Source organism: Bombus vancouverensis, chromosome 4, assembly GCF_051014615.1.
Source record: "Bombus vancouverensis nearcticus chromosome 4, iyBomVanc1_principal, whole genome shotgun sequence".
Lineage (NCBI taxonomy): Eukaryota > Metazoa > Arthropoda > Insecta > Hymenoptera > Apidae > Bombus > Bombus vancouverensis.
This window is the reverse complement of record NC_134914.1, coordinates 13166311-13181351: the sequence shown is the minus strand read 5'-3', so window position 1 is coordinate 13181351 and position 15041 is coordinate 13166311. Positions and strand designations below refer to the sequence as shown.

Sequence of the window (15041 nt, the reverse complement as noted above, 5' to 3'; positions counted from 1 at the left end):
TGTAAATTTCTGTTATATGTCTAATGGTTGGCAAAATTGTGAGAGAACTTTAATATTTTTATTTTACTATGTAGTGTTTTGGCGTAAATCAACTTTACTACTGTAACATAAAGTAATCAAATTATTAAAAATTATTTATCTACAGTTTATTTTTTATGGACTAATGATAAATTTACCCCTATTAAATGTTAATTTCTTCAAAGTGCCATCTAGCATTAAGAAGTTACCTTTCAAGCTTTTGAAGCAGACGTTTGTATCATTTAGAGGTTAGATGTACAAAAGAATTTTGTTTGTGTTTACATAAGTGGATCGACAAAAAGTTAGAATGGCAGGTCCATCGGTTTCGTTATCAACGAGGAACAAAAAACATTTTTTGGGTGTTCCGGCACCTTTAGGATATGTTGCTGGTGTTGGGAGAGGGTAATATATAAGAAGCAATGTTATTTAGCTAACCTAACCCCTTTTAATGAAATAAAATATTAATATATGGCTTTAACACCTTGTTTTTTAGAGCTACTGGATTTACAACTAGATCTGATATCGGTCCAGCTCGTGATGCTAACGATGTTTCGTGAGTACTGTATTATATTCCAGCTTTTCCCCTTTAATTGAAGTATTTCGTATCAATGTTTCATATCTTGTTTGTAGGGATGATAGACATGCTCCACCAACAAAAAGAACAAAGAAAAAAGAAGAAGAAGAAGAAGATGAAGAAGATTTGAATGATTCTAATTATGATGAATTTTCTGGATATGGAGGATCTTTGTTTAGTAAAGTAGGACAATGAAAGAACACTTTATTAAATATTTATAATTATATGATTCAATTTATTAAATGATTAAGTATCTTGCAGGATCCATATGATAAAGACGATGAAGAAGCTGATGCTATTTATGAGGCAATTGACAAACGAATGGATGAAAAGCGTAAAGAATACAGAGAAAAAAGGCTTAGAGAAGAGTTAGAAAGGTATCGTCAAGAACGTCCTAAAATACAACAACAGTTTTCTGACTTGAAAAGGGAATTAGTAAATGTAGCCGAAGAAGAATGGAAAAATGTTCCAGAAGTCGGTGATGCTAGAAATCGAAAGCAACGAAACCCACGGGCGGAAAAATTTACACCATTACCGGATTCCGTCCTTGCACGAAATTTAGGAGGAGAAACATCTACCAGTATAGATCCATCAAGTGGTTTGGCATCAATGATGCCTGGTGTAGCAACACCCGGAATGTTAACACCAACAGGAGACTTAGATTTAAGAAAAATTGGACAGGCTAGAAATACTTTAATGAATGTCAAGTTGAATCAGGTTTCTGATTCTGTAGAAGGGCAAACTGTTGTTGATCCAAAGGGTTATCTCACAGATTTGCAAAGTATGATACCAACATATGGTGGTGATATCAAGTGAGTTAAAGAAACATCAAATGTATTTTAATGGTAATTATAATTCAAAGAAGTTAATATTTATTCTTAATTTCAGTGATATCAAGAAAGCTAGGTTGTTACTAAAATCTGTAAGGGAGACAAATCCTAATCATCCACCAGCATGGATCGCTTCTGCTCGTTTAGAGGAAGTTACCGGGAAAGTGCAAGCTGCACGGAATTTAATAATGAAAGGCTGTGAAGTGAACCCTACGTCGGAAGACTTATGGTTAGAAGCAGCTAGGCTGCAGCCACCAGATACAGCTAAAGCTGTAATTGCACAATCTGTACGGCACATACCAACGTCTGTTAGAATTTGGATAAAAGCGGCGGATTTAGAAACAGAAACAAAAGCGAAAAGAAGAGTATATCGCAAAGCATTAGAGCATATTCCAAATTCAGTGAGATTATGGAAAGCTGCAGTGGAATTAGAAGAACCAGAAGACGCACGAATTTTGCTCAGTCGAGCAGTCGAGTGCTGTCCAACCAGTGTAGATCTATGGCTTGCTCTTGCTCGATTGGAAACTTATGATAACGCTAGGAAAGTTCTTAACAAAGCAAGAGAAAATATTCCAACAGATAGACAAATCTGGACAACAGCCGCAAAATTGGAAGAAGCGAACGGGAATAAACATATGGTAGAGAAAATTATCGATCGTGCAATATCTTCTTTGAGCGCGAACGGAGTGGAAATTAATAGAGAACACTGGTTTAAAGAAGCTATGGAGGCTGAAAAAGCTGGAGCAGTACATACATGTCAAGTTATTGTTAAAGCAATTATTGGTTTCGGAGTGGAAGAAGAAGACAGGAAACATACTTGGATGGAAGACGCAGAAACCGTAATATTTTATATTTGTATTTATAGTCATATGAGCAATTACTTATTGCATTTATTGTTTTAGTGCGCTCAACAAGGGGCACTAGAATGTGCTAGAGCAGTCTACGCTTATGCGTTATCAACATTCCCTAGTAAGAAGTCTATTTGGTTACGTGCAGCTTACTTTGAGAAAACTTATGGAACGCGAGAGTCTTTAGAATCTTTGCTTCAAAGAGCAGTTGCTCACTGTCCAAAGAGTGAAGTACTTTGGCTTATGGGCGCAAAATCGAAGTGGTTGGCTGTAAGTAAAATTCATGAAAAATGAAATTTCACGAAAGTGCTTTTATAATCTATGAATAATGTTATATTCTATTTTAAGGGTGATGTTCCAGCAGCAAGAGGTATTTTATCACTTGCGTTTCAAGCAAATCCAAATTCGGAGGAGATTTGGTTAGCAGCCGTGAAGCTAGAATCAGAAAATTCTGAATACGAAAGAGCTAGACGGTTGCTCGCGAAAGCAAGAGCGTCTGCACCAACTCCTAGAGTTATGATGAAAAGTGCAAAATTAGAATGGGCTTTGAATAATCTCGACGCAGCCTTACTGCTTCTGAAAGAAGCTCTAGAAGCATTCGATGATTTCCCGAAACTATGGCTAATGAAAGGGCAGATCGAAGAACAGCAAGGAAACTTGGACAAAGCTTTGGAAACATACAATCAAGCTGTAAGCATTCTCTTCTTTCTTTTTATTAATTCATTTTTAGTTAGGAAGTAATCTTTTAGTTTTATTTATTTTATAGATAAAAAAATGTCCCACTTCTATTCCACTATGGCGTTTATTAGCACAATTAGAGCACAGAAAGGGTCAAGTTACTAAAGCTCGGTCAGTTCTGGAGAAGGCTCGCTTAAAAAATCCGAAGAACCCAGAGCTTTGGTTAGAAGCTATCAGAAATGAATTAAAAACTGGTGGTGTTAGAGATATGGCAAATACGCTTATGGCAAAAGCACTTCAAGAATGTCCAACGTCTGGTTTACTTTGGGCAGAGGCAATTTTTATGGAACCTCGACCACAGAGGAAAACTAAAAGCGTTGATGCTTTGAAAAAGTGCGAGCATGATCCACACGTGCTTCTTGCAGTATCTAAGTGAGTGACTGTTTATTACGACATTTTTATATAATGACACATGGATTATTCGAATAATCTTTTATCATTCTAATAATTATTTCATAGATTATTTTGGTGTGAACATAAAATTTCGAAGTGTCGTGACTGGTTCAATAGAACAGTGAAGATAGATCCAGATTTAGGAGACGCGTGGGCATATTTCTACAAATTTGAGCTTCTAAACGGTACAGAAGAGCAACAAGAAGATGTAAAGAAAAGATGTATTGCTGCAGAACCCCATCATGGTGAAAATTGGTGCAAAGTATCAAAGAATATAGCGAACTGGTGTTTGAATACTGATCAAATTTTAGTATTAGTTGCAAAAGATTTACCGATTCCAATATAATTAATTAAGTAATTTAGAATACTGTATATATCTATTTTTTAAAAATTAACTATTAATTATAACAATAGAATAAAATCCTTTAAAATTTATATATATATATGTACTTTTAATTTAATTTAAATAGCCAAAAGATTCAAAATCGTTTTCGTTTTGAATGTTTTTAAAGTACATATGTATTTTATTATGCTTAGTGTGACCTAGTAATGCATACTACTATTCTGCATATCGTCTATGGCTTATTTTACTCTATAGTTAAAACAGTTTCGAATTATCAATTAAGAAATTCAATTCATAAAAGATAATAAAATTTATATGATATTTTTCAGTTTATAGGAATACTTCTTTTCCTTCAATACATTTTTATAATTAATACTTATTTGATCCAACTAGAAGACGAAACATTTATTAAAAAGCGCCGTAATGGACGGTATTGCTCTTCCTTTAAATAAGTCAATTTTTCCGAATGTACCGGGCTATTTCGAAGTGCTAGAAACACCCAACGGGACTGCCATATGACGCGCAGCTGGGAATAACTATAAGATGAGTCATTCCAGCTCTCGTCAACCCCTAGAACGTCCTTCGGTCCTGCTCCCTTTCCATTGTGCCAAAAATAGCAATGGTGCATTTCTTCGGTACTTTTGCTTGCGACTGCTATTCCAATTTATCCAGGAATAATATCCGTCGTATAAATGATTGCTAAATGAAGAAAAAGAACATAATCTAATAACGAAATAAAAGTATTGAAAGCGAGTTTACGCTTAAAAAACATGAAACTTTTTCGTGCATCGAATGCAAAATCATACTTGTCGCGAAGGGTGAGTCAGCTACCCTCCCGATGACGGTCAAGGAGACCATTGGAGGAAGTGTTCGATGGATGGAAGGAGGAATTTGGTAGTGAGCGGGAGTGAAACGATGGTGCGTGATTGGCCAACGTTCGGGGTCTGAATTTGTGGTGGGGTTGAACGGTGCGAGCGTAGGATCGGCAGAAGGAAGAGTGGAAGAGTGGTTCGCCGGTGTTACCTGGTGTTACGTGCCGTGGAATCACTAGCCGGTCAGTCAGTGTACTGCCTCCATCCTGCCCTTGAACGTTTGGCTGGACGGTGTTGCGCTTGCCTATCTCTCTAAGTGACAACTGACAGGTCAGTGCTCTTTGCCGCCGATGCATTCTATCTACGATCATCTAAATTGCATGCGCTTTCAAGTGTATAAAAAAGCATACGGTGATATTTTCGTTGACGTATCAAAGCGAACCGGCTTTCTTCGTTGCCGTTCGAAGAAAGGCGGTATCGTGTATCGTGTGTGTATATTTGCATGTTTTTTAAGAAGACGAAAACTGGTCGAAGACGATCGGTATCGATTAGTCACTCGAATCATTCTTCCTGCGCCTGAACTTGGAAATCGCCATAAGGATAATATACTTTTGAGGATATCGATCGTCTTCATTATTCGCCGATCGAAAATGGAGGGGTGTGGTCAAATCTCCATACGCGTTCTGTACACCTACGAATCTGAATCGTCGATACGAAACAATAAAATTTTTTATTTTTTTTTCTTTTATATAGCAGGCGTTTAAAATATTTTATCATAGCGTCTTGTATAAATTACTATTATACTTTTGCGATATTTGAATATCTAAAATAAGAAATATTATTACCACCCTTCGTGTTTTACACACTTTATAATCCGTAGAAATATATTTTTGTATATGCCGGTAAACATTTGAAATAATAATTAAGCTTGAAATAAATGAGTCATACGAATTTTGGAAGCATTGGCCATTAAGTAAGTAAGTACTTATCGCTGGGCTCTTGTGAGTCCGTTAGGATGATAGGATGGGACAAGGGCGTGGTTTTGACAGATGCACTCCGCCGCGCATCAGGCACACAAATGCGCTTCTGGTTGCCGACTGGCAAGCACGCTTTTATCCTTGTAATCGCAAGTATTTACTGCCTTTCGTCAGGAGCTAGATTTCTGGAAAAGTTAACTTTTCCCTTGAAAATATTTGGAAACAAATAATAGTAATTAAGTAATTATTTCAAGTAAAACAATAATGAAACAAATATTCTTTTTAATAAATAGTTGCCTTGGTGGACTCATTACATTGCAGTACATGCAATACAAATTGCATTTTTCTCTAATTAAATCTACACATATTCATGCGTGGTATCTTCATAAGGGAGAATCCAGCGGTATTTGCATCTTATCATGTCTCGGACAAGTTGGCTCGTTTCAAGGCAAACGAGCAGATATTTCGAATAAGTAAAACACTCTAGAAATTCTGTTTATCGATTTGTATAGCAGACACAATTTTTATTTGCGATGTCTCATACGTATAACACATCGGTTTACTCTTGAACATAACGAGTATGATAACTTGTATCTATGTATTTGCAATTTAGTGCGTCCAAACTAGATAAATATCTGATGACAAATCCATACTTCCACTAGAAGATTTCTTTAAATAAGATTCAGTCGTTTATCTGAAAATAAATACATTTTTATAATCTATTCTAATAGCACGTATTTTACATCTATGCCTTTTAATAATTCTGATATATACTTCTGTTATCTACAAATGCTTGCGTGTTAATGGAAAAAGAACGAGGATCGAGGTAAATCCCACGCGATGTATTAAAAAATCACCTTTTTACCATTGACCATGAAAGTCGAGGTCGTCGATACGTTATGTAGTACGCATAGATAGCTGTGAAGAGTTCAGATACCCCACTCTTCGACCCCCGCATTGCCAATCGATGAAACCGTCTGCCACCAGTCGACCGCTCCCCCGATGCAACCCTACATGTATAAAACCGACACGTATATATTTACACGACAGCCCCAAAGGGGCGCGCGCGCACCGCTATTTCATTCACGTTCCGGAAGAGAAATATCCTAAGACTTTTTCGAGCATACTCAAGGTCGATTCTGGACTAGAACCTAGAACACAATCTACAGTTGAATCTAGAATATAATGGGATGATTAATAAAAAGAAAATATTAAAGAGCTTTAAATTTATTAAACAAATGGTAGAATATTTATCGTACGTTCCTGACGAAATGAGTGCCTTCTGAACACGAGTGTATCACCCCTTATTTGTCAAGTATCACAATCGGGATGTCGCTTGTCATGCAGAAGCGTAATGACGAAAGCAATCTGCAATCAAGATTGGGTCAGAGGGTTCTCTTCAGAGTTCTTTATTCATTCACGGTGTATACCTTGGTACTCGTTCACGAAATCTTGACCGCTGAAGAGGATTCCTTCCGCATCGGTTACTGCGTCGAAATAGCGGTATAATTTAATGTATGACGTGGCTTTCATCGTTCGCGGTGAATTCTTGCTTTTCTTACAACTACAAACGCAGCTAAATATTTGTTAATTACGAAGATATATCGAAATCTATACCTTAATATTGATAAGGTTAATGAGGTTAACGAGATTAACAAAATTAAATTAGGGCTCTTCAATAGAAATTTTTATGATACTTTTGGAGCCTGAAAAATTCATTTTATACGATAAGGACAAAAAGAAGTGTATTTTCAAGTCTGCGAGCAGGACAAGCCGCTTGGTAACACGTAATACGTCCCTGAACGTACGCGCCACCGCTCGATACGATACGCGCGCGTCCAGGGTTCGTTAGCCGTCACGGTTGCACGAAAGAGAGAGAGGAAGAGAAGAAGAAAGAGAGAAAAAGAGGGCGTTTGTATCGCGTTTGCTCGGAGCGCGAGCGCAACACGGAATCATCGCAAGCAAACGCATTTTCTAGCCATGCTGCACGCTTTTACGTGGGTATTTGACGGTATACGTAGGTGGCCAAGCGTGTGCGCAGTCCACCAGCACCATTAACTGGTCAATGCAATAGCCAAACGCCACACGAGTCCGCTCAGAAACGAACCGCTGCATACGCCACTGAGGGTCCTCCATTAAACGCGATTACCCAAGTTAATTGGCAGGCCGCGCGAACTCGTTAGCCGTCAGCCGTAAGATCTCTCTTTACCACGAACCCACGACAATGTCTGCCCAGAAACCTTTGGACGATTAACTGATCTTATCGATTCCACCGGATGCGTTTACAGTCGATCGGTTCCAGACACACGCCGGTCCGTTCACCAGACTTACGTAGAAGTTATGAATAATGCGCGCGATCCCTTTGCAGCTGTTCATATCTTCTTCAGCTAAAAATATATATTATAAATGTTCAATGTACAAGATATGTATGAATGACGTCAAAATTCGAATAATTACTGTTGTTTATGACAAAATACTAAACGTTCTTTATGGTAATTATAGTACAGAGATTTCAAGATACCCAGTTGAACGTGAGTCACATATGATATGTTCAATCTCGCGATGAGCATGGCTCGTCGAAGCGTAGCGTACACCGACGCGTCCTGCAAACCGGCTAGCGCGTCGGTGCGAGCAACCTAGTTTCCTTATTAACTTGCAGACCTCTTTTCTCCTCGCGAGATCAAGTAGGATTTATCGTGATTTCTCTTCGGACACTGGCGTACTGAAGCTGTTTTTAGCCCTCCTCTTCCCCCTCGTTGTATCATGATAATCCAATGAGATACATCTTTTAGAATCATCGAGGACTACCGTTGCTTTCTTGACTTTTGTGAAATCGACCGACTTAACTTTGTAACATGCCGCGAAATCGTACGATATCAAGCATTTGAATAAGACTACATTAATTTTGGCATTACTATGAGATTCTTTATTATGTATAAAGGCTTGTTTCTTTTTCATAAAGTTATATACAATTTTGAAAAATGAAACTAGCCTTGAGAAGATTAATTCGTATGTATTGGACATACTCAAACGTGCTAACCGTACAACTAAAGCAATCTCCTCTTCTTTTGTTACCGTTACGCATAACGCAGACCAGTGGGTGCTTTCGTATGCGTGCACTCGATGCAAGACTCCTACACGTGTACCGACGATAGGGAGAGAAGAAATATTCAACAAGCGGATACGTAAAGGACACGAATGTGTTTCACAGTTGCGTATTCAGCCTCTTTCGAGCTCTCTCTATATACAGCCATACGGCTGGCTACCATATAAGGACCTATACACAGCCTTGTCGATGCTGACCCACCGTTGGAACGTATCCCTTGAAACGTTCTCTTGGAGCCACTGATGTACGCTATATCTGTACCTTCTCATCCTTCTTGAATCTGTAATTTCTTCTATTCTGTTCTTTTTGTCTTATCGCACTTGTGTATATTTCTTATTGCCTGTTGCAGGATTAGTCTATATTTAACTGATTTTAGAACAAATATAATCATAAGAAATTTTGAAAGAAATAGCTTCTCAAGATAGATTGAATACTGTTCTTCATTAGAAAGTACTTCGATGTTAGATTTTGCCAGAGAGTGAAATTTGTTTCCTGATTTTTTAAAAATATGCTTGTAAAAAATATCGTAGGTTCAGAACTTTTATGTAACACATTTAACGCGACTTGCTCTTTGAAATATAAATAATGTTGATTTCTCTTAAACGATAATGGAATTCTAAGAAGCATTGTGTCATAGTCATAACAGTTTCAAGTACTGATAAAGGTTTTGCGACTTTGAACCAGTGAGTCCGCTTCATGAAATGTACAAGTTTCTTCTGAAGTACAAGTTTCGATGTAAAAGTACAATGTACAATCTTCTTGGCTAGTGATATTTTCTTCTGTTCAAAACAATCGTTGAAATGCCTAAAAGTAACGAATATAAGCGACGTAAATAAGGAAAAAACGAAGTGGAAGCGAAAACACAAAAAGAAATGGTAGGGAGAGTCCGACGAATATGAGTCATTCTAGCTTCAGTGGTGCACAAGCTTTTTTAATTGTACACTCCTGCCGGTCAAACGTGCAAAACTGTATTCATTTGCGAATATACTTCATATTGCTATAATATTGCACATCGTGAATAGGACAAATCTTGTACACGGAAATTATCATACGATTTTTAAGATTTTGAGATCGCTTAGGTACCGTGAATGCGAAGCATTGTCGATTGTGCATCACTGCTCCAACAACTGTAAAATGTAAAAGAACCGTGAGTGCCGGATTCGATGTATGAACATATGACGAGTCTTTCTGTCAAGTTCCTTACGACGGAACGTGCATGGATTATTAATTATATTTCGACATACATTAAAACCATTTTATTATTTACGTTTCATGAATATATATACGCAGTACATACAAATGCTTTGCAAAACAGTTTATGACGAAGTACTTTTATTATGAATTTATTTGTTGTTTATGAATTTTTTTAATTCTTAAAATTTGGTAAAATACATAAATATAGTGTAGTATAGTAGAAGGATTTTATAAATTCGTAAATTTATAAATTTGTTTGATTAAAGCAAATATAATTTGTGAGATTAAACTGAGTGAATGAGAATCCTGGTTCATAAAAATGCCGACGTTTCAGTAAGAATTCACAGAGGAGGATATGTGACCAGAAAGGAAATGGAAAGAAACGCGAACCGGAAGTAGCAAGCTTTAGCTTCCGCTTCGTAACGCATTAGTTACTGGCGTGTAATACGAAATTTAGACAACAAAGAATCTCCAGACAGATTTTATTAATGAGAGATATCGTATCTTGCTTGCGTTTCTCTAATAACATTTTTACACAAACCAAGTCCGACTAGATACGATTAAACGAGTCCACTAATTGCAATTAACGTAACACGTTGCATTTTAAGATGTTACGTGTCCGATTATGTTCCAACATAATTATGGCCAATCCGTTATTTTCACTTATAAAAAGGAAAAAAGAAACACGAACAAGAGGAGACTGTAAAATACTAGACAAGGAATACTTGCCTACCTTTGCATTCACTAGAAACGGTGCCGTTATTCGTCCGGAATTTATAGTACTTGCATCTGTCTACATCTTCCATCAATTGAAAAATCTCTTGCTTTACAATCCTTCTGCATTTTCTCAATTCTTCATATTTAATATGTACAAATCTAGAAAATAGAGTAATGTATAATATACTAACCATGTATAATGCACAATAAAAATAATTAGACTTAATTATGTTTATAAAAATTCATACTTTTATAAATATAATTAATAAAATAGGTACTCTACTTTGAATATTTTCACATATCTTTACATATAATATGTATTATATGCATTTTTGTATCTTCAAATTTTCCATAATTGCATAAAACTGCGCAGTTTTGTAATAATATACAGTGACGCAAAAATAGTAAAATATCAAATTGTACGTTTGGAAAGAAACTACAAAAAATGGTAGAAAAATTGCAGATTATGTAGTAGTAGAGTAAGTGCAGTGTAACCTAATGTGTAGAGTGAATCAAATCTTTTGCTTTATAATCCTTCTGTGTCTTCTTGATCTTTTATATTTAATATTTATGAATCTAAAAAATGAAATAACGTATAATATATAATAATAATATATAATAATGCAAAAATGTTAAAATTTCAAATTTATACGTTTGAAAAGAAATAACAAAGAATGGTAGAAAAATGGTAGGTTGTGAGGTGGCAGAGTAAACGTAACGTACTGTAGTATAGAGTAAATCAAATCCAATTTGAAATTTTCCATGCATTATATGCATTATATGAAAGAATTTTCAACGTTTAAATTCCGACGTTTCTGCCAATATGCATTGAAAGCGTCGCGAGGAGCATTCGATATCGATATGTTTGGTCGATAGACGCGCACACTCGAATGCGCGTATCACGTTTGTGTACACAGGCTTCGTTCGATTCTCGGTAACACGATGACAATGAACCGACTCGTTCGCTGACACTTGCAGATTCTCGCTTCTTCTTGTTTCCGATATATCCGACGCTCAATCATTGTTCAACCGAAAATAAAGAAAATGGGCTAAAAGTTGCAGCAAGTATCGCGATTCGGAGCGATATACAGTTGTATATCGTTTACATATGTCACGAAAGTATTCTTACACTTTTTATGAACATATTACGTGTGTTATACGAAACATTTAAAAATTTTTTTAATGTCGAAATGGCATCCAACTATCATGATTATATTGATAAAACCATAAATGATTTTGGAAATGTATACAACAGTTCCAAATACTTAAGACAAGTATATATTTTACAGGGATCACAAAAGTAAAAACAAGTAATCGTCAGCAACATTAGTAAGTCTCAGTATTCAATGAGATTATTTTCAATTATTAATACACAGTACATGTTTAAGATAATAAATAAGGTAATAAATACATTTTATATTTGACATATTTTATTTAGTAAACTACATTAATTTTTTACTAAATATAACTTTATATTGAATATCTTATAACTTCTATATATTTTTTCAGACTGAATTCAAATTTTTCCAATATAATTTTTGCACTTTTAAATTTCCCATAAATATATAAAAAGCTGCATTCTGTCAGTATGAAGAAAATAAACAATTTTTTAAGAAAAGATTCGGCAACTTACATGTATGTAGATGGCAAAAACTCTAACTCTAGTTAAATCTTTCTTAACTTTTGCTACGAATTTTTCGAGCAACCTTAATATTTGAATACTTACCATAGGAAACTTGTACGTATATATTGTGTATATTATATAAAATATCTTGAAATTTCGTTAGAGTTCAAGAATAATTGGATTCTGTTTTGTAATGAATATAACTTGTTCGTTTTCTGGGCAGCTTTTGTTCAACTGGACGGTAAACAAAAACATATCGTGTTCACGGACAAAACCCGACAGGTCATTTCAGATTGTAGTTCTGGTTGTTGATGTCAGTTTTATAATTGGAAATTCTTCTGGACATCGATATTCAAAGGAAACTCTTGCGGGTAGCAAAGTACAAATAAAAGAGATTGTTACTTTTAGATTAGGGACGGAAAATTTGTGTTATAAAATCTTATAATTTCTTAAATAGTTATAAATTTATTTGTGACGTTTTTGGATATTAACAAGTAATCTATCGAGGTTATATTATACAAATTATTTTTGTAATTAAAATATATGTAATTATAATACACAGTTATTATATCTTATTTAATCAATGATACACAATTGATGTTATGAAATATTTTTGTTAACATAAAGAAATGTTTGCTTGTTTCAGATTGAAGAGTACAACACATCATCATGTCGAATCCGTCGTTGAAAGACCTGCCAAAAGTAGCCTTAGACTTGAAAAGCGAGTTAGAAGGTTTCAATCATGGCTGTATGAAGAAAGCCGCGACCGCTGAAAAAAACGTTCTACCTTCCGCTGAAGGTACAACGCAAATATTTGTTACTTCTCTCTCCAAAAATCATTGTATTACAGAATTATTTGAATGTAATTCTTACGATTCAATATCCTGTAACTTTATAGACATATAGAGCTCTAATATTAATAATTTTGTTTCTGAAAATTATCGATTATAATGCATGTAATACTGTAATATGTAGACGTGCGACAAGAACGACAACATTCTGAATTAATCCACGATGTGGAGACGTTTAAACCAGATCAATTGAAACATGCCGATACGAAAGAGAAGATCATATTACCCAATGCCAAAGGTATCATAGAAACTTATCTGATTTTTAGGGGAATACTTGATTCTCAGATTCCCTGCTTCTACTTTGGACGGGATCAAAAGGAGGGTATGCTGTTGCTTTTGGTGCTTCGAGGTGACCAAAATATACGTGACCAAACCAAGCTTATTCACTTTCGCTTTCAGCCGCTTAAAAGGAATTGTTTTGCATGTCCAATTAGGTTGTCAGTTGTCGGTAGTCTTGTACTCTGTACTGCGTCCACGATAACAACATGATGTTACGTCCACTATCGCGATAAACATTTTTTTGAAATATCCCAATAACAATAAGGCTTTAATGTTCCTTGCTAGAGGAAACTATTTAAAAATAGTATATATACTTTCTTTGCATTAATAAATAAGTTCTCTGTAAAAAATTTATATTTATTCATAATTCTGATAAAATTGGGCAACTACAATGGTTTTAAAATAATTTCATGGTATAGCGACACAGTGAAATTGTTACATAAATATATAGTTGGTGTAATTTCACTGGTTTCCACGGTGACCTTACCTTCACCGTTTTCATAGTTTTCTCTTACATATTTCATATTCCATTCTTTAATCTCGATTTACGCCTTACAGATGTAGCTGCGGAGAAGACTCAACAAACGCTTATGTCAGGCATCGAGACATTCGACCCAAGCAGTCTGAAGCACACCGAAACTCAAGAAAAGATTTTCCTACCTGATATGGATGGTCAGTATTGTATTTCATGACTTTCATATATTTTGTTTACCTTTCATAATTTTTGAGAGAAATTATTAATTTGATCCAAGGAAAACGTTAACAAATCAAATTTTTCTGTGCAGTGATTCAGCAGGAGAAAGAAAAGCAAGAGCTGATCTCTGACATTGAGAATTTCAATCCCGCAAAATTGAAACACGCGGAAACGCTTGAGAAAAATCCCTTGCCTACCAAAGAAGGTGAGCTAGAATTCGAAGTAAATATATTATTAATAAAAGACAATATTTTTCTTATCAAGATGATGTTTCTTTTTGTTTTAGCAATCGACGCAGAAAAGATAGCTGCTTAAAGGAAGCTTTTAAAATGAAAAGAACGGAAAAGAAAGGAAGCAGCGACTCGTCATTTCTTCCATTTTCTATATCGTGACATTTTATAACAATTATTCATACATTGTCGACAAGAAAAAAGGAGAATGCGAAACACTGTGTTAATGTAATCTTATGATTATACTTATCCTACCGCCATGAGCGTCCCTTTCGGCGAGACGCACAAGTCGATTTTTACACAAAACTATTAACAACGGAACGACGATGAAGGTTCAGGTCCAAATTTAATTTAAAAGACAAGAAAAAAGAAAAAAATATGCGATAAAACTCCACAAGCCATTGATCTGATTCCTAAAGTTACCAGCCTTAAATAACTTTGGGCTTGCATCGACATCCGTCTTTAATACTAACTCGCCAAAGGATGTACTTTTTATACTAAGAAAGCTGCACGCAGGCAAAACGTTATTTTCGATAGCAACAAAATTGGTAGCATTGCATGCGTTACAGAATATCGCAATGGTACAGCGGTTGATCTTATATTTCTGTAAAAATCATATTTTATATAAGGGGCTATTGTACTTTTTTAATATTTCGTACACATCGCATTGTCATTCCGATGAAAATTATGACGAATAAAAAAGTAATTTGTAAGAAGGTGTTTTGTAATATTTGAACCTCTTTTGAAGTTTTTTTTATCGAGTTTAGTATTAATTAAATTTATATATAAAAGAGTAATGTATAAGAATTATTA

The 15041-nt window shown here is 35.3% G+C and overlaps 3 protein-coding genes across 10 annotated transcripts; 2 read left to right on the top strand and 1 right to left on the bottom strand.

Annotated features, from left to right (window-relative positions):
* The first annotated feature begins 187 nt into the window (after window positions 1–187).
* On the top strand, window positions 188–3836 carry Prp6 (pre-mRNA processing factor 6). Its single transcript, XM_033333911.2, has 9 exons — window positions 188–420; window positions 512–571; window positions 649–775; window positions 854–1404; window positions 1481–2261; window positions 2325–2540; window positions 2619–2960; window positions 3037–3380; window positions 3468–3836. The coding sequence occupies exons 1-9, from the start codon at window positions 326–328 to the stop codon at window positions 3745–3747; spliced, it is 2796 nt and encodes a 931-aa protein (XP_033189802.1). The 5' UTR covers window positions 188–325; the 3' UTR covers window positions 3748–3836.
* An 890-nt stretch (window positions 3837–4726) lies between these two features.
* Window positions 4727–14944, top strand: cib (thymosin beta cib). Of its 4 annotated transcripts, none has more exons than XM_076618270.1 (7): window positions 12144–12288; window positions 12398–12545; window positions 12821–12973; window positions 13150–13263; window positions 13863–13976; window positions 14090–14203; window positions 14285–14944. In XM_076618270.1, the coding sequence occupies exons 3-7, from the start codon at window positions 12844–12846 to the stop codon at window positions 14311–14313; spliced, it is 501 nt and encodes a 166-aa protein (XP_076474385.1). In that variant the 5' UTR covers window positions 12144–12288; window positions 12398–12545; window positions 12821–12843; the 3' UTR covers window positions 14314–14944. The 4 variants fall into 4 exon arrangements, with proteins under 4 accessions (XP_033189820.1, XP_033189824.1, XP_076474385.1 ...); XM_033333932.2 differs by having other exon boundaries at window positions 12145–12288; window positions 12398–12553; XM_033333929.2 differs by lacking the exons at window positions 12144–12288; window positions 12398–12545 and adding an exon at window positions 4727–4886.
* On the bottom strand, window positions 5784–11668 carry LOC117156676 (uncharacterized). 5 transcript variants are annotated; one of them, XR_013058275.1, is made up of 7 exons: window positions 11274–11668; window positions 10834–11126; window positions 10567–10709; window positions 8055–9766; window positions 6964–7920; window positions 6391–6901; window positions 5784–6227 (listed from the first exon to the last, which is right to left on the bottom strand). XR_013058275.1 is itself a non-coding variant. In XM_076618275.1 (7 exons), the coding sequence occupies exons 1-3, from the start codon at window positions 11312–11314 to the stop codon at window positions 9612–9614; spliced, it is 339 nt and encodes a 112-aa protein (XP_076474390.1). In that variant the 5' UTR covers window positions 11315–11668; the 3' UTR covers window positions 5784–6227; window positions 6391–6708; window positions 6793–6901; window positions 6964–7920; window positions 8055–9611. The 5 variants fall into 5 exon arrangements, 4 of the variants coding, with proteins under 4 accessions (XP_076474390.1, XP_076474389.1, XP_076474387.1 ...); XM_076618275.1 differs by lacking the exon at window positions 10834–11126 and having other exon boundaries at window positions 6391–6708; window positions 6793–6901; XM_076618274.1 differs by lacking the exon at window positions 10834–11126 and having other exon boundaries at window positions 6391–6684; window positions 6793–6901.
* Window positions 14945–15041: the final 97 nt, after the last annotated feature.